At 51.8% G+C, this 26,883-nt stretch overlaps 1 protein-coding gene across 1 annotated transcript in view; it reads right to left on the bottom strand.

The window, feature by feature from the left end:
• Nucleotides 1-1,579: 1,579 nt before the first annotated feature.
• FBLN7 (fibulin 7) overlaps nt 1,580-26,883 on the bottom strand; it is a 42,029-nt gene continuing 16,725 nt past the window's right edge. Inside the window, exons 3-8 of the mRNA XM_029069986.1 lie at nt 23,307-23,477; nt 14,058-14,183; nt 13,227-13,364; nt 10,362-10,499; nt 5,254-5,392; nt 1,580-4,679 (exon numbers count right to left, since the gene is read on the bottom strand). Of these exons, the coding sequence (XP_028925819.1) occupies nt 4,307-4,679; nt 5,254-5,392; nt 10,362-10,499; nt 13,227-13,364; nt 14,058-14,183; nt 23,307-23,477 (1,085 nt within the window). The 3' untranslated portion in view covers nt 1,580-4,306. The remainder of the gene's footprint in view (nt 4,680-5,253; nt 5,393-10,361; nt 10,500-13,226; nt 13,365-14,057; nt 14,184-23,306; nt 23,478-26,883) is intronic.

The raw sequence follows: 26,883 nt of genomic DNA, 5'->3' as shown, positions 1-26,883 counted from the left end.
AATGGGCAAAAATCAAAGGAAAGACAAAGGCAATATTAAGCCAATAAAATGAACCTGTAACAGAGCGGTGTGGAAATGGATGATCCCTGGGTCCAATGGGCAAAAATCACAGGTAAGCCAATAAAATGAACCCGTAACGAAGAGATGTGTAAATGGATGATCCCAGGGTCCATTTTTTTTTTCCCAGCCACTGTCCCAGAGGGGCTCTGGAATAAGGAACATCCTGTCCCGCCCCCAGCATCTCCTGCTCGCCGAATGGGAACCCTTGGGAAATGTGATGCTCGCCCACGGACTTTTGGCTGGCTCTAGGGTGGTGCGGCAGAAAGGATCCCTCCAAGTCTCTCTGCTGCTCTCAACAGCTCGCCACTGCCCCAACCCCCTAGTGCCCTCATTCCTTCTCTCTCCGACTCCCCCCACACCCAACAAACCTTCAAGTCCGTGTCCCGGATTACAGTGCTCCCAGGGGCGGCCACCCTATGGAGCCTGCCCATCTTCCCCTTATTGGTAGTCCATCCCTCTCCCTTCCTGATCCCCAAGCCCCAGAGAGCCAAACGCAGCACTCACCCATGGGGCCGCGGGCTGGCTGAATTGGTTTTTTGTTCTATTGCACTCTCCCAAGTGCTTAGTACAGCGCTCTACACACAGTAGGCTCTCAATAAATATGATTGACTGACCAGTCTGGAGAGGCCGGTCCAGCACTCCCACTCAGTGGAAACGGGATCCTTCGGAGGGAAAGCTCAGAGGCTGGGTGGAACGGCTGCAGAAGCAGCAGCGTGATCACTGCGGATGCCACTGGACTGACTTCGTTTATCTTTGGAGGTGTGAGGAGGGTGTGGGGGCTCAGCAGGGGTCTGGCCTCAAAGCTTCCCCCTGCTTTCCCCTGCCAGCTGCAATTCCAACTCCCTAAGAGCCCCCATTGCCAGCTCTGCCCCCTGGGCTTGCCCAGGACAATTTCCAGCTTCCCGGTGCCCGGCCCCAGGGCAGCACGGAGCCGAGAGGCACCGCCCCGATAATCTGACGTTCGGAAATTTATGGGGGCAAATACCGTTGTGTTCCCATTGGGTTTGGACCAGGTTTTCGTCTGGGCCCCCAATCAATTGGCCGTAGTTTTGTCCCTTTGTTTCACCTCGGTTTATCACTTCTGCCAAAAAGATCTCTCTAAAAGGCCCTCCCTTGTCATGTCATAATGCAAGTATTTCTCATGGACTTCTCCCAGAATGTCCTCAAGCACCCTCCATCAATTCAAGAGCAGAAAAGGTAACCTGGGAAGATGAGGTTAACACCCATTATTAATGATAATGACATTTGTTAAGCGCCTGCTATGTGCCGAGCACCGGAATAAATGCAAGATAATCAGGTCGGAGGCAGCCCTTCTCCCACATGGTGCTCACAGTCGAAGGGAGAGGGAGAACAGGTAGTGAATCCCCATTTTACAGATAAGGAAACTGAGGCACAGAGAACTGAAGTGACTAGCCCAAGGTCACACAGCAGGCAGGTAGTGGAGCTGGGATTGGAAACCAGGTCTCCTGACTTCCTGTGCTCTTTCCACTAGGTCAGGCTGCTTCTCAGGGTGAGGTCAATCAATCAGTGGTACTTATTGAGCACTTACTGGGTGCAGAGCACCGTACTAAACACTTGGGAGAGTACAACAGAGCCGGTAAACACGTTCCAAGCCCCAAAGAAGTTTACAGTTAGGAGGGGGTCGCTAAAGTAGCTAAAAATTAGATTGCATGTTCCTCCAAGGCAGGAGTCCTGTCTTACTAACCATACTGTACTCTCCCAGGGGATTTGTTCGGACCTCTGCACAAAGTAGCGCTCAACAAATACCATTGATTGATTGATCCCAAGGGTGGAAATTCATGACCATAAGCAGGCTGGATTGCTCACCTCAGTCCAGAAATCCCCAGAAAGGGTTGCCCAGTTCCTCTATTGGTGAGGAAAGGTCACCTCCTCAGAGGCACTAGAATTTCGGGAGATTATCAGCACGGGTTTACTCCAGAGCCCCAAAGAAGCAGGCTGAGCTGTACCTGAGGCCCGGAAAGCCGGGAGAGCCTGGGAAGCAGGTTCTGGGAAAGATTTCGCCTCTGCCGGGGCCCAGCAATACGGTCACGAGGCTCTAGGCGATTGGTCCAAAGGGAGAGAAGGCAATTTCCAAAGCAGTCGCTGACGGCGCCAGGTCCGTAATCCAGCGGAATGTGGTTTCCAGAAAAGGCAGGGGCCCTCAGTGGATGCAGTCGTAGCGCTAGATAGTCCATGACGCTCCGATCGGCCTGGGAGAGCTGGGCCAGAACTGGAGCCTTCAACGTGGCAGGAATCCCAGAAAGACTCTGACCTGTTAGAAATTCCCTCAGAGGCCCTGCAGAGCGGACGTTGAAAGCCCGGGGTTGGAAAGCGTTTGGGTTTGTGAGGGAAGTGCGGTGGGGCAAGAAAAATGTGTGTGCGTGTGTCTGGGCTTGGGGGAAGGTTGTTGAAGGCCTCTGGGTCAGGAAGATGGCTGCCATGCACCTTAAACAGCTTCTCAGAGGAAAGGGCTTCCAGCATCTGACTCCTCGAAAGCAAACACATCCCACATCTGCCCCTCGAGACGGCATCCAGACGACATAGGGCCATTTCCTCGCCACTTTCCTGCCCTTGACAGCTTAGGCCCCTTCAAGTCTCTCTGAGACTGACCGTGTGAGCCAGTGGAAGAGGGAGTCAGCTCTAGAATGCCCCCGGGAGGGGGGAGCCACTGGACCGGTCAGCAGAGAGAAGAGGATCATCCCACCCTATCAGGTCCGCGCCTTTCCAGATCCAGACCTGACCGCTCCACCAAATCTAAAAGAGAGATCTTGGAAAGACACGGTGCCCTCTAGCTAGGTCTCAGCTGGGGGAATCTATCCCCACTTTGCCCCAACCCAGTGCTTAAAGTATCCCGCGGCTGCTTCCAGACAGGAAGCTCTTTCCGGGCGGGGAACATGTCAACCGACTCTGTTCTATTGGACTCACCCCAGCCCTGAGTGCTCGATAAATATCGCTGATGGATTGTTTGCTTCTGCCCCAAGGAGCGCTTCCCACATACTCTCCAAGAGCAAGTCCATACCACCGCCAGTCCCAAGAGGAAGCCAGGAGGTCTCAAAAGGCTCAATCCTCCCCCCAGTCACCCAACTACCCCCCGACACTCTTCCTGGCACTTTTCTGGCCTTGGTTCCCTCCCGGCTTCACTGCCAAAAACCTCCCAGGTGCCTTCCAAGCCTCCTCCCTGCACCGGCCAAATTTCTGGGCCGCACCTGCAGCTCCTCTTGGCAGTTGCTGTGATTTAAAGAACGTGGAGTCTTCTTTCTTTACAGACAATCGACACCTCCCCTGGCAGGCTGAGAGGCATAGGAAGGTGTGAGATTCCTGGAAGCCGGGGCAGGGGAATTCGCTTAGGCCTCCCCAAGGACAGTGAGAACCTCGGAATTGGGATTTGGATTTTGAGTCCCTGCAGGAGGCTTTAATGGAGAAAAACCTCCAGGGGTTAGGGAGGTTTGGTAGGGGGAGAGCTCACTGACTAAGTGGCTACTGGCCACACTGAGGCTCAGATCTCTTGGCAGGCTCCAGCCTCCGGATATTTCGCCCCGCCCTGACGCTGGAGTCTGGCATAGAGGGAAGACTGTTTGCCGATCAGATTAGGAGACACCTCACTGCTGGCTACCCATCCTTGCCTGCCCAGGCTCCCTGCCCATTCTGATCAGTCAGACTTCCTCCCATCGGTAAATTCCTTGAGAGCAGGGAATGAGCCTGCTTTTTGATATAGTGCACTCTCCCAAGCACTTAGTACAGGGCTCTACACACAGTAAGCGCTCAATAAATACCATCGATGGATTGATCTAGGCTCCCAGAAGGAATGGGGGAGACTGGAAATGTCAGTCTCTAGAACTTTCCCATGGCAAAGTGGCCAGCTGGAGCTGAACAAGGGTAGCACCTGCCCTTGGCCATGGCCCGGCAGAACCATTTCCCCTCGGCGGGGGGTTGGGAGTTGACCAGCCTTGTGCCCCGAGGATTAAAAGGCCGGCAGGAATATGCTTCGGGAGCCCCTTCAAAATCTTCGCCGACGGGGGCTCGGCCCCGCTCAGGTCGTCCCCAGCTGAGCACCTCGAAGAGAGAGAAAGACTTGAGAAGCCGAGTGAGCGATCTAGCGGAAGGCGGGCCGAGAGCAGGGGGAGTCCGGGCCGGAGCCGGGCTCTCCGGGCTGGGCCCGGAGGGGCCCGGCGAGCCCCGGTCTTGGGGAGAATCCACGTCCAGTGCCCGTCCTCGAGGAAGGAGAGGCCGCGCCGCTCCGCGCGCCCTAGAAGTCGTAGGGCGACACGAACACCGTGATCTTGGACACGTGGTTGGCCTGGAACGTGCGGTCCAGGTACTCGGACATGTCCACGTCCACCTCGAGCACCTGGGCCCCCCGGAGGCTCTGCACCAGGATCAGTTCCCCCGTCTGCCGGTCCGAACGCTGCATGACGAAATGCCCGCGGCCGTTCCCTCCCACGATTCCGAAGCGCAGGCTGTCGGGCCCCGGGCGTCCGGGCGGGGAGGCCGTGGCCATGCGGAACAGGGTGACCGGAGTCTTCAGGCCGGAGGGCAGGGCGAGGTAGTGGAAGGAGATGGTCTTCGGGGCGTGGTGGCACGGTCTGCTGTCCATCGGGCAGGGGCTGCGCTCGCATTGGCTGCGGGGACGGGAAAGGGACCTTGGAGGGTCGGCAGCCACGAGACCCTTACGCTGTGCTCCTGCGAACCCTGCTCTGCCCCGGGGGTCAGGGGTCGGGGCTGCTTCTCAATAGAATTTGGATGAGCCCTAATAATAATAATGATAATAACAACTGTGGTATTTGTTAAGTGCTTAGGCATTGTACTAAGCACTGGGGCGGATACAAGGAAATCATGTTCTACAAGGTCCCCGTCCCACTCGGAGCTCACAGTCTCAATTCCCATTTTACAGATGAGACCCACAGAAGTCAAGTGACTTGCCCAAGGTCACACAGCGGACAAGTGGCAGAGCCAGGATTTGAATCCATGACCTTCTGATTCACAGGCCCATGCTCTACGCACTAGGCCATGTCCCCACGACTCGATTCCTTACCCTGTGCCCCTTCCTTCGGCCACTCTTCCTCTCTCCCCGGACCCCGAGAAAGGGACACCCCCCCCTCCTCCCCATGGTCTCCTCCCAGCCACCGCCCTCTCCTCAGGCAAGGACCTCTGAGGGCAGCCCAGGCCGACGTCACCCTGAGATGGCCAACTCACTACGGGGACGTTTTCACGTAGCTGACGTTGCCGCTGGTCTTGGGACACTCGGGGCTGACGCACTGAAAGCTGCCTCCGGTGTTGATGCAGATGGTACCCCGGGCACAAGCATGTTGGGAACCCGCACACTCGTCTATATCTGCCCGGGTTGGTTGGAGGGGAGGGGGAGAGAGACAGAGAGAGAGAGAGAGAGAAAGAACAAATGGTGGAATAGCATTTCCTCCTCCAAGCCACATGAAAGATTTTCCTGCTCCAAAGACCCCTCATGTTTATCCATGTAATCTTGGAGTTGGGAAAACTTTCATGGGAGTTCGATCTCCCCTCTGGACAGAGGGGAGTATACGAGTTCAGAATGCCCAGAGGGCATCAGCTGCATTTTGCCAGCATCATCTGCATCATTATTATCTTCAACAATGCAACATGGCCTAGTGAATGGAGCAAAGGCCTGGGACTCAGAAGGACCTGGGTTCTAATCCCAGCTCTGCCACTTGTCTGCTGTATGACCTTGGGCAAGTCACTTTACTTCTCTGGGCTTCAGTTACCTCAACTGTCAAATGGGGATGAAGACTCTGAGCCCCTTGTGGGATAGGAACTTTCCAACCCGATTTGCTTGTATTCACCCCAGCACTTAGAACAGTGCCTGGCATATAGTAAGTGCTTAACAAATGCCACAATTATTATCATTATTATTATTATTATTATCATCAACTCAGGGGTATCACAAAGTAAAGAATGGATATCAGAATCATCCCTACCTCTTCTCTGGCCTCTCTTTCTTTTGTCCCTACCCTCTCCAATCCATACGTTTTATGGTATTTGTTAAGTGCTTACTATGCGCCAGGCACTGTTCTAAGCACTGGGGTAGATACAAGCTACTAATCAAATTGGACACAGTCCATGTCCCACTTCATCCCCATTTTACAAATGAGGGGATTGAGGCCCAGAGAAGTGAAGTGGCTTGCCCAAGACCCCACAGCAGACAAGTGGTGGAGCAAACCCAAGTCCTTCTGACTCGCCAGGTCCGTGCCCTAGCCACTAGCCCTCACTGTTTCTTTCATTATCATTGTTGAATTATACTCTCCCAAGCTCTAGCACAGTGTTCTGCATTTAATAGTAAGCATTGAATAAATTCCACCGATTGATCGATTGATTTCATTGGCCATCGTTCCTCTCCACATGAAGCAGAAAATCCTGACAGTCACTCCCGATAATAATAATAATAATCACTGTGGTATTTGTTAAGCACTTACTATGTGACAAGCACTGTTCTAAGCACTGGGGTAGATACAAGGTAGACGGGTTGGACACAGACCCGGTCCCACAGAGGGCTCACAGTCTTAATCCCCATTTTACAGATGAGGGAACTGAGGCCCAGAAAAGTGAAGTGAATTGCCCAAGGTCACAAAGCAGACGAGCAGCAGAGTCAGGATTAGAACCCTCATCTTCTGATTCCCAAGCGCATGATCTTTCCACTAGGCCATACTGCTTCGATCTGCTCTCCGCCTTCTACTCTCTTCTCCCACTCCACCTCAGTTCTCAAGCTTCATCTCCCTCATGACAATCTACTCGATGTGCCTCATTCTTGTCCCTCTAGCTTCTGACCTCTTGCTCATGTCTGCCTCTTGTCTAGAACTCTTTCCCCCTTCACATCCAACAGACTCTCAATCTCCCCATCTTCAAAACCCTTCTGAAATCACATTTCCTCCAGAAAGACTTATTCATTGGGAAATTCCCAGTGAATCCTCAGATAATCCTTATACTTCCCCCAACCGCCACTTGCTGGATCACCCGAACACTAAATAATGATGGTAATGATAATAATAGTAATGGCATAAGATGTGCCAAGCACTATACTAAGCACTGAGCTAGATTCGAGTTAATCATGTCCCACATGAGGCTCTCAGTAGAAGGAGGAGGGACAACAGGTGTTGAATCCCCATTTTGCAGATAAGGGAACTGAGGCACAGAGAAGTTAAGTGACTTAGCCGGCTCTGCTACTTGGGTCACATACTAGTAAGTGGCAGAACTGGGTTTAGAACCCAGGACCTCTGACTCCCAGGCCCACGCTCTTTCTTTCCTCAAGGCAGCACTGCTTCTCACTTGGTTAATCTCTCTTGTAGCACTTAAATGTAAATCTCTGTGCTCTCTTACTTCCTCCCACCTCTAATTAAATTTATTGCCTGTCTCCCCCATGAGATGGAGGAACTTAAAGACAAGGATCATGTCTACCGACTCTGTTGCTCTCCCCCAACCCATTGGTACAGTACTCTGCACAGAGTAAGTGCTCAGTAAATCCCATCGCATAATCAAATGATTATATCTGGTTCTGAGAAATTTGCATTATGTCTTGTCATATCTCTGATCATCTTTCCTCTCCCACACTTGGAGCAAATTTGTCTCCCCCATTAGATTGAAAGCTCCTTGAGAGCAAGGTTTTGCTTCTGTTGAAACTCCCCAGTGCTTGGTACTGGGGTTGGAGGGTGCTCAGTAAGTGCAAATGATTGATTAGAGAGGCAGTTATCATTTCACCTGCCAGGGTCTTCCAGTCCTGGGGCAAGAGTCTCAATCTGTGCCTCTGGGAAAAATGGTGTAGGTTGAGGTAAATGAAGGGAAAATCTAACTAATCCACAGGGATCCCAGATTATTCAACTCCCTGGAGAGGGAAAAAGCACCCCTCCGTGACGCTGTTGCCCGTGTTCAGCATTATAGGCAGCCTGGTTTTTTGTTGTCCTTGTTTTATGTCAGTCACATTTATTGAGCACTTACGTTGGTGAGAGCACCATACTAAGCACTTTAGAGAGTATAAAACATAACAAGATAACAGACATACTCCCTGTCCACAACAGCCTTGCAGTCTAGAGGTATGGGATTTGTTAAGTGCTTACTATGCTCAAGACACTACTAATCGCTTGAGTTAATACGAGCTAGTGAGGTGGGACACAGTCGGATTGCCAGGGTCTCAGTGATTCTCGGGGGGGTGGGGGGGAGCAGCTTCTCACCAGGAAGCCCTTCTTCCTCCAGCCTAAAGTCAATCAACCAGTCAATCAGTGATATTTACTAAGCATTTGGCAAGTGAGGAGCTCTCTCTCTCACGTCTGGAACTCAGTCCCCCTTTACAGCCAACTGACTATCACTCTCCCCATCTTCAAAACCCTTCTGAAATCATATTAGTACTATACAATAATGTTGGTAGATGCACACAAGAAGTTTACAGTCTACAGGGAGACACAGATATTAAAAGAAATTACAGAAATGGGAAATTGTAGAAAATAAGGATATGAACATAAGTGCTGTGGGGCTGGAGTGAGTATAAAAATGCTTAAGGCAAGTGTATCAATCAATTAGTGCATTTATTGAGCCCTTACTAGGTGCAGAGCACTGTACTAAATGACTGGGAGAGTGCAATAAAACAGAATTAGCGGACACATTCCATGCCTGTAATCAGCTTACATTGAGACCGCTGTTGGGTTTTGTTTTGCTGACTGTCTCCTCCTTTTAGACTGTGAACCCGCTGTTGGGTAGGGATTGTCTCTATCTGCTGCCGAATTGTACATTCTAAGCACTTAGTACAGTGCTCTGCACACAGTAGGCACTCAATCAACATGAATGAATGAATGAATGAATAAAGGAGGAATGCTTAGCTCATGCAGAGGGGAGGGTGGGTAGAGGAAATGAGGGCTTAGTCGGAGAAATTGGAGAATCGGGATTAAGACTGCAAACTCTGTGTGGGACAGGGATTGTGTCCAACTTGACTGTCTGTATCTACCCCAGGGCTTAGAGCAGTGCCTGGCACATAGGAAGCGTTTAACAGATACCGTAAAAAAGGGGGCAAGGTCTCTTGGAGGAGGGAGGACCCCGCGACCCAAACCCGGGCAGGCAGAAACTCTCCTTACTTTAGTAGCGGATGAAGCCGAGGGCCGAGCTCATTTCTCCAACTAGGCGCTAGAGCCCTCCCTGGAGCCCCTGGTTTCATGGCCCCAGTTTCCAGGCCTCTTCTACATAGAGAGGGCAGGCCAGATGAGTACACTGATACCCTGCGCTGCTGCTGTCCTCAGCTGTTGCTGCTATCCTGCGCCTCTTCACCTCTGCTGCCGCTTCCCTGTGCTGCTGATCCTGCACTGCTGCTATTGACCTCTGCTGTCCCGTTGTCGACCCCCGATCCACGTCCCACCTCTGGCCTGGAATGCCCTCCCTCCTCACATCTGCTAAATTAGCACACTTCCCCTTTCAAAGCCCTACTGGGAGTTCATCTCCTCGTGGAGGCCTTCCCAGATTGAGTCCCCCCTTTTTCCTCTGCTCCTCCTCCCCTCCCCATCGCCCCGACTCCCTCCTCTGCTCCATCCCCCTCCCTGCCCCACAGAACTTGTATATATTTGTACATATTATTCTATTTTATTAATGATGTGCCTATATCTATAATTCTATAGATATAGAATGATGCTATTGATGCTTGTTTACTGTTTTTGATGCCCGTATCCCCCTTTCTACACTGTGAGCCCCTTGTGGGCAAGGATTGTCTCTATTGGCTGCTGAATTGTACTTTCCAAGCGCTTAGAGTGCTCTGTACAGGGTAAGCGCTCAATAAATACGACTGAATGAATGATGCTGCTGCCCTGTGCTGCTGTTCCTTCTCTGTGCTGCTGCTGCTCTGGGCTCTGCCCTCTAGACTGTAAGCTCCTTGTGGGCAGGAAATGTGTCCGTTATATTGTGTCGTACTCTCTCAAGAGCTCAGTTCAGTGCTCTGCACACAGTAAGTGCCCTGCTCCCATTTTGCCGCGGCTCTGTGCTGCTGCCGTCTTCGTTCTACTGCGGGTCCCCTCTGCCGTTGTTCATTCATTCAATAGTATTTATTGAGCGTTTACTATGTGCAGAGCACCGTACTAAGCGCTTGGAATGTACAATTCGGCAACAGATAGAGACAATCCCTGTCCAGTGACGGGCCTACGGTCTAAAAGGCGGAGACGGACAGGAAAGCAAAGTAAAAAGCTGTTGTTACGGCTGCCGTTCTACGCCACTGCTGCCCTGTGGTGCTGCTGCCCTGTGATGCTGCCCTGTGCAGGTGTGCCACGGCTGCAGCTTGTCCAGCGGCCCGGCCCAGCCCAGCTTACCTTCACAGCTCTTCCCGTCGGCCAGCGTCCGGTATCCGCTAGGGCAGGAGCAGCGGTAGGAGCCGGGGATGTTGACGCAGCTGTGCATACACAGCCGGGAGGCCCCATCCTGCTTGAACACCTCGCACTCATTCACATCTGGGTCGGGAAAGCACAAGATGGCACGCGTGGGGCCCCCGTGGCTGACCAAGCTGACCAACACGGCTTCTGTTCTCATCCCCGCGGGGGCCGGGCCTGCCCCCAGCTTACACCCCCTGGAGAGCAATAGACCCCGTTGAGGATCCCGGCCAGGAGGCAGCTTGAGGAGACCTCCAGATGTGGATGCAACTTTCTCAGAGAGCTGATGCCCCCAGATGTCCCCTTCTCAGAAACTCAGGCTCAGGGGGAGACGACAGGGAAAGGAGAAGATGGTCTGCAGGGTCCGGAAACAGCAGGCTGCCTTCTCAAAGCCTGGGGGCTAGTTGGCTTGGGGGGCTTCTAGACCATGCCATTCGAGCAGGCGGCTGACAAAAGGATCTGGGTTCCAATCCCGGTTCTGCCACTTGTCTTAATAATGTCGGTATTTGTTAAGCGCTTACTATGTGCAGAGCACTGTTCTAAACGCTGGGGTAGACACAGGGGAAGCAGGTTGTCCCACGCGGGGCTCACAGTCTTCATCCCCATTTTACAGATGAGGTAAGTGAGGCACAGAGAAGTGAAGTGACTTGCCCACAGTCACACAGCTGACAAGTGGCAGAGGTGGGATTCGAACCCATGACCTCTGACTCCAAAGCCCGTGCTCTTTCCACTGAGCCATGCTGCTTCTCAGCAGTCTTGTCTGCTGTGTGACCTTGGGCAAGTCACTTTACTTCTCTGGGCCTGTTACCTCATCTGTAAAATGGGGATGTGAGCCCCATGTGAGGCAACCTGATTACCTTGTATCTACCCACTGCTTAGTACAGTTCCTGGCAGATAGTAAGCACTTAATGAATACCATATTTTTTAAAAAAAGGGGTGACCCCGTTCAGTGTTAGCTATTGAAGGACTGCAGGAGATTTTCCTGTATGGCACTGGGAAGAGCCCGGTCTGGAAGGCCGGCCAGCTGGGCTCCATCCTGCGCCCTTGCACTGTCACGTTTAAGCCAAGTAGGTCTCCGTAGATGGGGAACTTAGTTTATCCAACTGGAAAATGGGACTGTTTGGATCTGCCCTTAAAGCAGAATAGGCTCTAGATGGATCAGTTTGCAGGGGAGGGGAGGAAGAGGCAGACACCGGGGTCTCAAACACTAGGAGCGGCAGAGTCTAAGGAAAAAACCCTCAAGTCACACCCTTTTTAACTCCGAGCTTCTGGAATGGGGAGTCAGTCACTTGAAGTGGAGAATCAATTCTGTGAGGATTATTAGACTAATGGAACCTCTACCGCCTGTTTCTTAGAGAGCACTGACAGGGGTGTATGGCCCGTGTGGGTCAGGGACTGTATTCGGCCTGATTAACTTGTGTCTACCCCAGTGTTTAGAACGGTGCTTGACACACAGTAATCACTTAACAAATACCATTAACAAAAATTATGAATGTAATCTCACCATGTGGTGGGCAGGAAAGAGAGAGAGAGAGAGAGAGAGAAATATGATGGGGGAGAGAGGATAGAGGATGGATTGTAGTGTATAATGCCTTAGGGGAGACATAGTTCCAGATGAAACCGGCCAACCTGGCTTTCCCCTGAGTGTGGTGGGATTCATACTGCACTCTCCTTCCCAAAAGGCAGTGCAGACTAAGGTGGCCATTTGCCTGGTTTTATACCAGATGATCCAGCTTTCAACTGGTCAATCGCCCATCTGGTACAGATTGGGCACGGACACTTTTCTATCCAGTAGCCTGACCTTGGGCACCCAAACTCCCTAATAATAATAATGATGGTATTTGTTAAGTGCTTACTATGTGCCAGGTGCTGTACTAAGCACTATGGCGGATATAAGTAAATCAAGTTGGACCCAGTCCCTGTCCCGCATGGGGCTCACTGCCTTAATCCCCATTTTACAGATGAGGGAACTGAAGCCCAGAGAAGTGAAGTGACTTGACCGAGCCCTCCCAGCAGACAAGTATCATGGGATATCACAGTGACGTTAGAGCGAAGAGAGAGCAGGGTCTCCCCTTGATGCAAAAATGTTCCGCACGACATCGTTCGGTTACACCGTGTCCCCGGGGAACCGAGCAGCATCACGTCCATCTGGATATCTGGTATCGGCAAGGGCCTTTGGCCAGCTACCTTGGTGCTAACTGCCCCTCCTCCCAGCCCCATTGGGCTTGGCTCCAAAAGGACCCGAATTGGCCAAGGATCCCCTGTCCCTCAGTCAAGAAGAAAGCCCGTGGGAGGCAACATTGATGTGGTGACCACTGCCTGGAGCCTGTACCCCTCCAACTGATGGACGTGCTTGTCAATCTGATCTATCTACGGGCACTGCTGGTATGGAAGGACTGAGAAGCCGGCAGACTCAGGAGTGGATTCTGAAACCATATTTTTGGTTTTCTTATGGTATGTGTTAAGCATTTACGATGTGCCAGGCACCGTTCTAAGTGCCGGGGTAGATATAGGCTAATCAGGTTGGACACAGTCCCTGTCCCAACATGGGGCTCACACTCTTAACCCCCATTTTGCAGATGAGATAACTGAGGCCCACAGCAGTAAAGTGATTTGCCCAAAGTCACACAGCAGATGAGTGGAGGGAGCCAGGACGAGGATATAGATCCCCTGATTCCCAGGCCCGGGCTCTATCCTCTAGGTCATGGTGCTTCTCAAACTTCCTGACAAATTTCCCTGGCCACACAATGGAGTGGCGATCCCCTCCCTCTCCCCCTCAGGCTGGCCGGGAGGCCGTGGGGTACTTACCTTGGCAAATGCTGTTGTCAGGCGGGCCACTCATGTGGAAGCCCGCCTCGCAGCTGCAGTGCTGGGCTTGGTCCACCTTGGCACAGCGTGGCCTGCGGCTGAAGGCCGGGTCGTCGGTCGTGCTCCATTCCGGCGCGGCTGCAAGAGATGGGGAGGAAGATGGACCGACCCCCCACTCCACCCCCACCCCCCGTCACCTTCTCTTCCTTGGGAGCGTCGAATTTCTAAGGCCACGATGACCCTGGGGGAAATCCCAGTGGCTCCTAGCTGGCCCTGGCTGGCTGTGGGCCCCTGTCGGATAGGATCGGATGGAAGAGGTGTGTGTCTGAGGAAGGGAGAAAGAGGAGGAAGGGGAGGAGGGGGAGGAAAAGGATGGAGAAGAGGAGGAGAAAGAAGGAAGAGGAGGAGGGAGAGGAGGAGGAAAGGAAAGAAGAGGAGGAGGACAAGAAGGGGGGAGGAAGAGGAGGATGAGAAGGAAGGAGAGGAGGGGAAAAAGAGGATGAGAAGGAAGAGGAGGAGGAGGAGGAGAAAGGAGAGGAAGAGGAGAAGGAAGTCGAGAAGGAGAAAGAAGAGAAGAAGTAGGAAAAGGAAGAGAAGGAAGAGAAGGAGGAGGACAAGAAGGAAGAGGAGGAGGAAGGAGGAGGAGGAGGAGAACCCAAGTTGCCCCCCAAAACAGTCCTGGGGCTGCCGCGAACTCTGGAGTCCAGGACCGCCAAACACGGGTCCCCAAGAGAGACCGGACACCAACTCTCATCAGTGGTTGTGAGATGGGGCTCTTGTGGCCTTCTCACTCTCTCCTCCCCATCACCCAACCCCCGCTGTGGCAAATACCTGTTTGAGCTTGGTCCTGGCAGTGGGTCCCGCTCCAGCCCTGTGGACAGGTGCAAGCATACTGGTTCACTCCCTCCACACAAGTCCCGCCATTCTGACAGGGGTGGCTGGCACATTCTCGGATATCTGCCCGGGGACGAAAGCCAGGTGAGTTCTTCTCTGGAAACGCAATGGGTCAGTTGCGCGAATAATGACCATTTCAGCTCCAGCCTCATCCCCGGAGTCTTCACGGAACCTCGTTGTGGGCTGGGAATGTGTCTGTTTATTGTTAAAGTGTGTTCTCTCAAGCATTTAGTACAGTGCTCTGTACATCGGAAGTATTCAATAAATATAATCGAAAGAATGAGGCAGGGTGGCCTAATGGAAAATGCACAGAATTGGGTGTTCAGAAGACCCAGCTCAGCCACTGACCTGCTGGGAGGCACCTAAGCCCTTTGATACTCACCCTAGTAAATAAATGTACACTCTACTATTGCCCCTATCTGTCGTTTATTTCAATGCCTGTCTACTCCTGTAGACTGGAAGCACCCTGTGGGCAGGGAGAGCATCTAACCCACTCTATTATAGTGTACTTTCCCAAGCACTCAGTACGGTGATGTGCACACAGTAAATGCCCGGTAAATACCACTGATTAATTGATTGATCGATTTGGAGACCTCGGTCAAGTCACCTAACTTTCCCGGTCCTCAGTTTCCTCACCAGTGTAATGGGCATAAGGTGGATTGTGCACCCAATGTGGGATGGGAACTGTGTCCAAACCTTGTATTTAACCCCGGGCTCGGCAAATCGTAAGCACTTAATCAGTGGCATAATTGTTAATTAGGTTAGTAAGTGCTTACTGTGTACCAAGCAATGGGATAGAAATGAAAACATCACAGAGTACACTCGCTGTCCCACAAAGGGCTACCGCTTAAGAGGGCACGAGAGCATGTCGTATCTTCTCCCCATCTGTAGCTGCCTCCCACATCTCCGCCCATTTCAGTCCCCTCACTCTCTCCCCCTTCCCCCCCGCCTCCAGCCGGCCCCTGCCTCAGCGGGGAGCTCGGGCTCTCTGGACAACCCCACTTCCTGGCTCCTTCTGTTTCAAGCAGGGTAGCCTAGTGGATAGAGTCCGGGCCTGGGAGTCATAAAGACTCGGGTTCTAATCCAGAATCCCCCACTTGTCTGCTCTGTGACCTTGAAGTCACTTCACTTCTCTGTGCCTCAGTTACCTCATCTGTAAGATGGGGATTAAGACTTTGAGCTCCATGTGGGACAGGGACTGTGTCCAACCGGATAAGCTTGTATCTACCCAGCATTTAGTGAGAAGCAGCGTGGCTCAGTGGAAAGAGCCCTGGCTTGGGAGTCCGAGGTCATGGGTTCGAATCCCGACTCTGCCACTTGGCAGCTGTGTGACTGTGGGCAAGTCACTTCACTTCTCTGTGCCTCATTTACCTCATCTGTAAAATGGGGATTAACTGTGAGCCTCACATGAGACAATCTGATTATCCTGTAACTACCCCAGCACTTAGAACAGTGCTCTGCACATAGTAAGCATTTAACAAATACCAACATTATCATTACAGGGTCTAAAATATAGTAAGCACTTTACAGATACCACAAAAAAGGACTCTATTTTGTCCCGAGTTCCCCAACCCTTGGAGCATTCTGCCAGTGGGTTGGATCCTTCAGAGGGACTGCTGGTGGGCCCATCCAGCCCTTAGTGATATTTTTCCAGAATGTTCTTCCTCACCCCCGCATTGGCGGGAACCCAACTCCGGACCCTGGACCAGGTAGAGGGCTGTGCATTTAGAAACGCTGACTCTGTGCTATGCTCTTGGGAAAATACAAGGTTGTCGGATCGGGAACAGTTCCTATCCTACAAGAGGCTCGCGGTCTTCCTCATCCCTCATCCTCACTGGGGGAGACAGCATGGCCTAGTGGATAGAGCACAGGCCTGGGAGTCAGAAGGATCTGGGTTCTAATCCCAACTCTGCCACTTGTCTGCTGCATAACCTCAGGCAAGTCACTTCACTTCTCTGGGCCTCAGTTACCTCATCTGAAAAATAGGGATTAAGACGTGAGCCCCACGTGAGACAGGGACTGTGTCCAACCCGATAAGCATGTCTTTACCCCAGTGCTTTGAACGGGGCTTGACATGTAGTTAAGTGCTTAACAAATACTATTGTTATTATTATTATAGTTATTATTATCCCCAGTTTGTAGATGGGGAAACAAAGGCCCGGAGAGACTAAGTGACTTGCCCACAGTTAGACAGGGGAAGAGCTGGGACTTGAACCCAGGTCATCTGGCTCCCAGCCCCACGCTCTTTGAATCTCAAAGGAAACTCTCTGCTTTGGTATCCACAGGGAGGAGACCCTGAATGTCTCCTCTACGTGTCGCACAAGAAGATATCTCCATTTTGACCCAAAGGGAGAATCTGGCTTCCCGGTGGACCGGCAGGTCCCTGGATCCTCAAAGTCCCATGTGGTCAGCAGGACGCTTTCAGGCAGGAAATGTTTCCAGAGGAAGCTCGGGTCCAAAGGCGTGACACCCACCCATCTTTGGGGATGAATGTGTCGTCCACCCCGAGACCCCTGCCTTAGGCTGGGTGCTGGGATCCAGTTCTCCAGTCATAAATTGGGAGGAATGTCTGGGAGGCTTAGGCCAGGATGCCCCGACGGGGTCTGGATGCTGGCAGACCGCCAGACCGTGAAGCCCTCGAGCTCGGCCCCCAGCTGAGTGGCAGAGCGATTGAATCTCCCTCGGGGGGCCCGGGCCGAAGGGGAGTGGCTGGGAGCCAGAGGTGGAGGAGGAGGAGGAGCGGGGAAAAGATCAGAAATGCTCGAGCGCGGGCACAGCCAAGCCGACACAGGTGTTCAGGAAGAACTCTCTTCCGGGCCAGTGGCCAAAGATTTTCCGCCCATGAAAGACTTGGTAAAGACGTTTTTATTTCTTCCTTCTCTAATGATCCAGGGAAAGTAACCAGCCCTTTTTCCTTAGAGACCAGCTAGAGTTCCTTATTGGCTCCAGTTGGATCGCCAAGGCCCTGACCAGAACCCCCCAGTTCTGTCTGCCGGCCTGCTGGAGGACTTACTTTCCTCTCTGGGGCTGTCAGGGGCACTGGGTTCCCTCCCGGCCTGGCATCATCCCTCCAGAGAAGGGTCGGGGCATGGGAGATGCCGCAGAGTGTCACACAGAGCTGGCCCTAAAACCCAGATCACCTTAGTTCCCAGACTGGCTCCGTCTGAATCTCAAAGGAAAGTCTCTGCCTTGGTGTCTAAATGGAGGAGACCCTAAATGTCTACACTGCATGTCGAGCACAAATGCAGTCCTATTCCAACCCAGGAGGAGAACCTGGTTTCCTAAAAGACCAGCAGGACCCGATTCCTCAAAGTCCAACCCTCACCCTGTGTCTGACAACCAGTTAGGTCCCACTCAGCCCCGACCTTTGGAGACTGGTTCCAAATTAAATCCTGAGCCGAGAAGCAGTGTGACCTAGTAGATAGAGTACAGACCTGGGAGTCAGAAAGATGTGGGTTCTAATCCTAGCTCTGCCCCTTGCCTGTTGTGTGACCTTGGGCAAGTTACTCTCTGTGCCTCAGTTACCTCATCTGTCAAATGGGGACTAAGACCGTGAGCCCGCTGTGGGACAAGGACTGTGTCCAACCCAATCACCCTGTATCTACCCCAGCGCTTAATACAGTGCCTGGCACGTAGTTAGTGCTTAACAAATACCACAGAGATATGAACATTAATGGTAAACCATCAGAAACCTTGACTGTAGGGGTGAGGTTTGTTTAATCCAATGAAAACTTGAGAAAGTGATTCTAGCTGCTACATAGAAGAAGAGGGGGAGACCAGGAAGAAGGTTAAAGCAGCAATCCAGCCGGGAGGGAGTGACAGCTTGAACTACCTGTCTGCTGTGTGACTCTGGGCAAGTCACTTACTTTTCTGTGCCTCAGTTACCTCATCTGTAAAATGGGGATTAAAACTGTGAGCCCCACATGGGACATGGACTGTGTCCAACCTGATTAGCTTAAATCTACCCTAGTGTTTAGTACAGGGCCCGACACATAGTAAGCGTTTAGCAAATGCCATTAAAAAACAAAACACCAAGACGGTGGCCCTATGGACGTAGAGGACAGGGCAGATACAGAAAACAGTAGAGAAAACAGTAGAGAAGCAGTGTGGCTCAGTGGAAAGAGCCCGGGCTTGGGAGTCAGAGGTCATGGGTTCGAATGCCGGCTCTGCCACTTGGCAGCTGTGTGACTGGGGGCAAGTCACTTCATTTCTCTGTGCCTCAGTGACCTCATCTGTAAAATGAGGATTAAGACTGTGAGCCTCACATGGGACAAGCTGATTACCCTGTATCTCCCCCAGTGCTTAGAACAATGCTCTGCACATAGTAAGCGCTTAACAAATACCAACATTATTAAAACATTATAGAGGAAGAATCCACCTGATCAAGGAAGGTAAGTTCGGAAGAGGAGTCAGAGAGAGGAATCAAAAATGATATCAGGGTTAATATTAACTGCTGGTATTTGCTTTGTGCTTACTATCTGCCAAGCACTGTCCTAAACACTGGGAAAAATACAAGATAATCTGATTGGATCCAATGTAAGTTTCACATAGGGTTCACGGTCTAAATGGGAGGGAGGACAGGCATTGAACCCCCATTTTACAATTCAGGAAACCGAGGCCTCGAGAAGTTAAGTGGCCCGGTCAAGGCCTCAGCAGGCAAGTGACGGAGGAAGGATTATTCATTCATTCAATAGTATTTATTGAGTGCTTACTATGTGCAGAGCACTGTACTAAGTGCTTGGAATGTACAATTCGGCAACAGATAGAGACAATCCCTGCCCGATAACGGGCTTACAGTCTTAATCCAAGTCCTCTGACTCCTGGTCCCGGGCCCTTTCCGTTAGCTCACTAGGTTGTGAGCTTTTGGGGAAGGGAGGATATTAATGCTTTTTGTTGTTACGGGAAAGAAAGGAAGTAGAGAGGGTTTAGGAGGGAAGATGGAATAATGAACTTGAGAAAAGATTTAGGTGGCAGCAGGGCATCCAAGTAGAGATACCACAGAGACGGGAGGAAATGTAAGCTCGCTGTGGGCAGGGGACATGTCTACCAACTCTGTTATATTGTACTCCTCTAAAGATTTAGTACCCTGCTCTACACACAGTAATCACTCAATATGATTCATATAAATGAAAAGATTTACTCCCCCTTACAAAAGCCAAGTCAGTCACTCATATCAACTGAGTGCTTACTGTGTGCAGAGCACTGTACTAAGCGCTTGGGAGAGCACAGTATAACAGTAAACAGACCCATTCCCTGCCCACAATGAGCTTATAGTCTAGGGAGGGGGACAGACATTAATATAAATAAATTACAGATATAATAATAATGTTGGTATTTGTTAAGCGCTTACTATGTGCAGAGCACGGTTCTAAGCGCTGGGGGAGATACAGGGTAATCAGGTCGTCCCACGTGAGGCTCACAGTCTTAATCCTCATTTTACAGATGAGGTCACTGAGGCCCAGAGAAATGAAGTGACTTGCCCAAGGTCACACAGCTGACAAGTGGCAGAGCCGGGATTCGAGCCCATGACCCCTGACTCCCAAGCCCGGGCTCTTTCCACTGAGCCACGCTGCTTCTCTAGCCACGATATGTCCATAAGTGCTGTGGGGCTGGGAGCGGGGGTGAATGAAGGGAGCAAGTCAGGGCGACGCAGAAAGGAGTGGGAGAGGAGGAAAGGAGGGTTTAGTCGGGGAATGCCTCTTGGAGGAAATGTGACTTCATTAAGACTTTGAATGGAAGAAGAAAAGTTGTCAGATATGAGGAGGAATGGTGCTCCAGGCCAGAGGCAGGACGAGGGCAGAGGTCGACACTGAAATGAAATCGAGGTACAGTGAGAAGGCTGGCATTAGAGGAGCGAAGGGTGCAGGCTGGGTTGTAGTAGGCGAGTAGCAAAGTGAGGTAGGAGGGAGCAAGGTGATAGAGTGCTTTGAAGCCAACGGTGAGGAGTTTCTGTTTGAAAATAATAATAATGTTGGTATTTGTTAAGCGCTTACTACGTGCAGAGCACAGTTTTAAGCACTGGGGTAGATACAGGGGAATGAGGTTGTTCCACGTGAGGCTCACGGTCTTCACCCCCACTTTACAGATGAGGGAACTGAGGCAAAGAGGAAGTGAAGTCACTTACCCACAGTCACACAGCTGCCGAGGGGCAGAGTCGGGATTCGAACCCATGACCTCTGACTCCCAAGCCCGGGTTCTTTCCACTGAGGAGCCCCCGGCCCCCAGGCTCAGCCTCCCCGCCGGTGACCTCGCCGACTCGTTTTCGCTAAGTGAGAAATGGCAGAATTCACGTAGGCTCTGATCAGGGGGAGGGGGGGAACTCTCGGCTATTTTCTCAGGTTCTGGGGTTCCGGCGCTGGGCTCCGCACCGGGTCTTCCCTGCTCCACCAGGCACCGCGTTTGGAAGCACATTTTTCTCCAGGGAGGCGAGGGAGGGGGCCCGGATTCTTTTCAGAGATTCGGGCCAGCCAAAGAGCCCTCTCAATAGAGACGATTAATTATGTGCAGCGTTCCCCTCTGCCAAGCTGGATCGGGCACATGGTGGCAGGGAGGCATCTTGCCAAATGGGTGCCTGAGTAGGATTAGGTACTGGGGGTTTCGGCAGCGTGGGCTGGTGGAAAGAGCCGGGACCGGGAGTCAGGAGACTCGGCTCTAATCCTACCTCGGCCTCTTGCCCTCTGAGTGTCGTTGGGTAAGTCACCTAACTTCTCGGTGCCTCGGTTTCCTCGTCTGCTGAGAAACAGCATGATGTAGTGCACAGAGCACGGCCCGGGAGTCAGAGGTCTTGGGTTCTAATCCCCACTCCGACACTTGTCTGCTGTGTGACCTTGGGTGAGTCACCTCACTTCTCTGTGCTTCAGTTCCCTCATCTGTAAAATGGCGATTGAGACTGTGAGACCCAGGTGGGACAGGGACGGTGTCCAGCTCGAGATGCTGGTAACCACCCCAGCCCTTAGTACAGAGCCTGGCACATAGTAAGCTCTTGAGAAATACCGCAATTATTACTGTTCCCTGTTTTCCCCTCCCACTTAGTGAGCCCCATGTGGGAGGGGGACTGCGTCCAATCTTGGCATAGTGCTTGGCACGAAGCTTACATAATTCCCCAATTATCACCCTCTCGGCCGTTCAGATCCCCTGCAGCTCCGAGCGGAGAAGATGGGCCTCGCCGGACACCGAGCTGGGCGGGCAGACCGGGGCTCAGGCTTGGGTTCTGGATCCCGGACCCCCCACATGTGAGGCGCCGGCGAGCTAATGAATCGGTTTAAGCTCCCTGGGCGGGGGTCCCCGAAGAGCGACGTTCCCACGGCCCCGAGAAGCCGCCACGGAAGTCGATGCAGATCGGGCTTCCAGGCCCACAAGGACGGGGGACCAGGTTGGGAAGATGCTCCCAAAGCCTGCCCATCTCCTCCCACCTCAGTCACTCAGTCAATCATATTTGTTGAGCGCTTACTCTGTGCAGAGCACTGTACTAAGTGCTTGGGAGAGTACAATAGAACAAGAAACAGACCCATTCCCTGCTCTCGACGAGCTTACAGTCTAGAAGAGACGGACATTAATACAAATAAATAAATTTCAGATATAGACATAAGTGCCGTGGGGCTAAGAGGGGAGATGAAGAAAGTGGTTAACAAATACGATAATAATATGAACTATGTGCCAGGAACCATTCTAAGCACTGGGGCAGGTACAAGCTAATTAGGTTGGACACGGTCCCTATCCCACATGGGGCTCACAGTCTTAAATCCCCATTTTACAGATGAAGTCACTGAGACCCAGAGAATTGGAGTGACTTGCCCAAGGTCACAAACAGCTGACAAGGAGCAGATCCAGGATTAGAACCCAGGTCCTTCTGACTCCCAGGCTCGGGCTCTATCCACAAGGCCATGCTGCTTCCCCCCCGCCCAGAATGATAATAATAATGATGATAACAATAATAATGGTATTTGTTAAGCACTTACTATGTGCCAGGCACTAGTCTAAGCACTGAGGTAGATATATGTTAATAAGGTTGGACATTGTCCCTGTCCCTCAAAGGGTTCACAGGTTCAATCCCCATTTTACAGATGAGGTAACTGAGCCCCAGGGAAGTGAAGTGATTTGCCCAAGGTCACAAAGCAGACAAGTGACAGAGTCCGGATGAGAACCAAAGTTCTTCTGACTCCCAGGCCCGTGGTCTCTCCATGAGGCCATGCTGCTTCCGGAACCCCGTCATTGGGCAGGGATTGTCTCTGTCTGTTGCCAAATTGTTTATTCATTCATTCAGTAGTATTTATTGAGCGCTTACTATGTGCAGAGCACTCTACTAAGCGCTTGGAATGGACAATTCGGCAACGGATAGAGACAATCCCTGCCCCTTGACGGGCTTAGAGTCTAATCGGGTGAGACAGACAAAGACAATAGCAATAAATAGAACCAAGGGGATGTACACCTCCTTAACAAAATAAATAGGGTAATAAAAATATATACAATTGAGCGGAGAAGCACAGTGCTGAAGGGAGGGGAAGGGAGAGGGGGAGGAGCAGAGGGAAAGGGGGGAAAAGAGGGCTTAGCTGAGGGGAGGTGAAGGGGGGGCAGAGAAGCAGCAGAGGGAGCAGAGGGAAAAGGGGAAGCTCAGTGTGGGAAGGCCTCTTGGAGGAGGTGAGCTCTCGGTAGGGCTTTGAAGAGGGGAAGAGAGTTAGTCTGGCACCGGTGAGGAGGGAGGGAATTCCAGGACGGCGGGAGGACGTGGACCAGGGGTCGACGGCGGGATAGGCGAGAACGGGGGACGGTGAGGAGGTGGGTGGCGGAGGAGGGGAGCGTGCGGGGTGGGCGGTAGAAAGAGAGAAGGGAGGAGAGGTAGGAGGGGGCAAGGTGATGGAGAGCCTTGAGGCCTAGAGTGAGAAGTTTTTGTTTCGTGCGGAGGTTGATAGGCCACCGCTGGAGGTTTTTAAGGAGGGGAGTGACATGCCCAGAATATTTCTGCAGGAACTGTACATTCTAAGCGCTTAGTACAGTGCTCTGCACGTAGTAAGCGCTCAATAAATACTATTGAATGAATGAAAAATGAACCAGGCCCGCAGCTGAGCTCGGAGCTTTGCAAACGCCCGGCGGCTCAGAAACGTCCTGCAAGCGCGAGCTTGTATGGCGGGCACCCCCCTGAGAGGCCCAAGCCTGGCATGCTACCAGGGAGCCGGCGGAGGAAAGTACCTTGGCAACGGGGCCCCTCCCCGCTCCAGCTGCCATTTTCCTGACAGAGCCGGCTGCTGGGCCCAATCAGCTGGAAGCCGGGGTTGCAGGCGAAATGGACTTCGTGATCCACGGTGTATTTGCTCCCAAACTTCCGGCCGTCCGGCGGGGCTTCCAGGGCAGGACAGGAGACTGCAACGGACCAGAGGACAGGCAGGAGTTAAACCATTTCCACCGACAGCAGCATCTCGCTGGAGGGAGGGGCAGAGCCCACCTGGAAGTTTATCCGCACACCTGGCAGAGGTCAGAGGTGAGGGAGAGGCAGACCATCAGCCAGTCAGTCGCATTTATTGAGCGCTTACTGTGTGCAGAGCACTAATTGTGGTATTTGTTAAGCACTAACTAGGTGGCAGGTACTGTTCTAAGCGCTGGGGTAGAGACAAGGTAATTGGGTTGGGCAAAGTCCCTGTCCCACATGGGGCTCACTGTCTCAATCCCCACTTTACAGGTGAGGGAACTGAGGCACAGAGAAGTAAAGCGACTTGCCTAAGGTCACACAGCAGACAAGCGGCGGCGCGGAGATTAGAACCCAGGCCCTTCTGACCCCCAGGCCCATGCTCTACCCACTGGGCCACGCTGCTTCTCTACCTCACTGTACTAAGAGCTTGGGTGAGTACAAGAGAACAATAAATAGACACATTCCCTGCCCACAGTGAGCTTTCGTTCATTCATTCGATCGTATTTATTAAACGCTTACTGTGTACAAACCACTGTACTAAGCGCTTGGCAAAGCATAATACAACAATAAAAAGTGACATTCCCTGCCCACCCCAAACTCATAGCCTGGGGGGGGAGACAGACATCAATATAAACAGACATCCGGGGGAGCCTCTATCATAGCCCCCTCCCCACAGAAGAACCACATAGGTCTTTCTGGGTCAGTTTTCCAACGCCGAGGAAAGGAAGCGGATGCTGCAGCCAGCAGGTGCCCTGGAGGGAACTGCCCTTCGACCTCTGACCTCTAACCCAGAGACCTCTAAAACAAGCCCACCCTCAGCCCCCATATAGGTGCTCCACTTGAGACTCGGTTCGTAGACTTTGGTTCCCCATTAGCCTGGCGACCGTGGACAGATTGTTTCCCTGTCCGGGATCTCCGTTTCCCCATCTACTCCGGAAAAATGTCCAGATAGGTCGAGAACGGCATGGCCTAATTCATTCATTCATTCAGTAGTATTTATTGAGCGCTTACTATGTGCAGAGCACTGTCCTAAGCGCTTGGAATGGACAAATGGGTGACGGATGGAGACAGTCCCTATGGAGTGAGCCTGGAGCTGGGCATCAGAAGAACCCCCGATTAGACTGTAAGCCCGTCGATGGGCAGGGATTGTCTCTATCTGTTGCTGAATTGTCCATTCCAGGCGCTTAGTACAGTGCTCTGCACATAGTAAGCACTCAATTAATACTATTGAATGAATGAACCCTTCATCCTGGCTCTGCCATGTGTCTGCTGTGGGACCCCGAGCAAGTTATTTAACTTCTCGGTGACTCAGTCACCTCCTCTCTAAAATGCGGATTAAGACTGTGAGCCCCAGGTGGGAGATGGACGGTGTCCAACCCGATTAGAGAACCAGAGAAGCAGCGTGGCTCAGTGGAAAGAGCCCGGGCTTGAGAGTCAGAGGTCATGGGTTCGAATCCCGGCTCTGCCACTTGGCAGCTGTGAGACCTTAGGCAAGTCACTTCACTTCTCTGGGCCTCAGTGACCTCATCTGGAAAATGGGGATTAAGACCGGAGCCTCACGTGGGACAAACTGATTACCCTGCATCTACCCCAGCGCTTAGAACGGTGCTCGGCACATAGTAAGCGCTTAAATACCAACATTATTATTAACATTATTAGTAGTAGCTTGTATCTACCTTAGCGCTTAGGTCAGTGCCTGGCACATAGTTAGCGCTTAACAAATACCATAAGAAAAAAAGAGAACCCCACACAACAGAAAGAAGCAGCCCGTAATTTATTTTAATGTCCATCTGCCCTCTAGACTGTAAAGTCCTTGAGGTCAGGGATCACGTCTACCAACTCTCTTCCATTGCACTTTCCCAAGTGTTTAGTCCAGGGCTCTGCGCACAGAAAGCACTTCATTCATTTGTATTTATTGAGTCGCTACTGTGTGCAAAGCACTGTACTAGGCACTGGTTAGAAGCAACATGGTGTATTGAATAGAGCACGGGCCTGGGAGTCAGAAGGTCATGGGTTTTAATCCCTGCTCCACTACTAATCCCGGCTCCAACACTTGTTTGCTGTATGACCTTGGGCAAGTCACTGCACTTCTCTGCGCCTCAGTTACCGTCCCTGTAAAATGGGGATTTAAGACTGGGAGTCTCCTGGGGACAGAGACTGCAGAGTGGCTCAGTGGAAAGAGCACGGGCTTGGGAGTCAGAGGTCATGAGTTCAAATCCCGACTCTGCCACTTGTCAGCTGTGTGATGGTGGGCAAGTCACTTCACTTCTCTGTGCCTCAGTTACCTCATCTGTAAAATGGGGATTAACTGTGAGCCTCACGTGGGACGACCTGATTACCCTGTATCTACCCCAGCGCTTAGAACAGTGCTCGGCACATAGTAAGCGCTTAACAAATACCAACATTACTGTGTCCAACCTGATTTGTTTGTAACCCCAGTGCCTAGTAGAGTGTCTGGCACATAGTAAGCACTTAACAAATACCACAATTATTATTATTTTTACGAATTAAAAACAATTATTATTAAATATTCGTTAAGCACTTCCCATGTGCCAGGCACTGTTCCCAGCACTCGCTAAATACCAACGATTGATTGATAGGAACTGGCCTAGGAGAAGAAATCCGAGGCAATAACCTACTTCCCCCCATAGTCTCGGTGAATCAGAAACTCCAGAGCAAATTAGGCTTTTTACAGAGGCATGCCTAGCTGAAAAACCACCAGAAATTTCTCCGGAGATTTGGCAGTGGATCCAGCTTCAGTGGAACACATCGCATTCGCTGGAGGTTTGGGCATCTGTGATCCTAGTTTCCCACTCTGCCGAGAAAGGGAGGAGCCGCGTGGCCTCGTGGAGAGAGGACGGACCTGGGAGTTAGACCTGGATTCTAATCCCGGCTCCATCACTTTGCTGTGTGACTTTGGGCAAGTCATTTCTCCGGGCCTCACTTAGCTGTAAAATGGGTTTTAAAGCTGGTGAGCCCCATGTAGGACATGGACTGTCCCCTACCTGATGATCTTGTATCTACCCCAGCACTCAGTACAGTGCCTGGCACATAGTAATTGCTTAACAAATACTATAACCGAAAAAAAGGGAGAAGAAACACCCAGGGAGGAGACAAACACCCATCGTTTTTCATTTGGAAGTTTTACAAGACACGACGCTGGTTTGTTTTCCCCCTGGGAAAATGTCCGTCCCAGAGACCCCCTTTTCCTGGAACTCAGAGGTCCAAAGTAGGCCCGGGGTTAAGAGTCATGTGCTCTGGGAATTTGGGAAGCATTATGGGGGCTTCTTTTCCCTTCTGTCTTATGCCCCCCTAGTCTGATGCCCACCCTCTCATATGGCCTTTGCCAAGAACCTCTTG

This window comes from Ornithorhynchus anatinus, chromosome 1, assembly GCF_004115215.2.
Source record: "Ornithorhynchus anatinus isolate Pmale09 chromosome 1, mOrnAna1.pri.v4, whole genome shotgun sequence".
Classification (NCBI taxonomy): domain Eukaryota; kingdom Metazoa; phylum Chordata; class Mammalia; order Monotremata; family Ornithorhynchidae; genus Ornithorhynchus; species Ornithorhynchus anatinus.
This window is presented reverse-complemented; position numbering and strand designations above follow the sequence as displayed.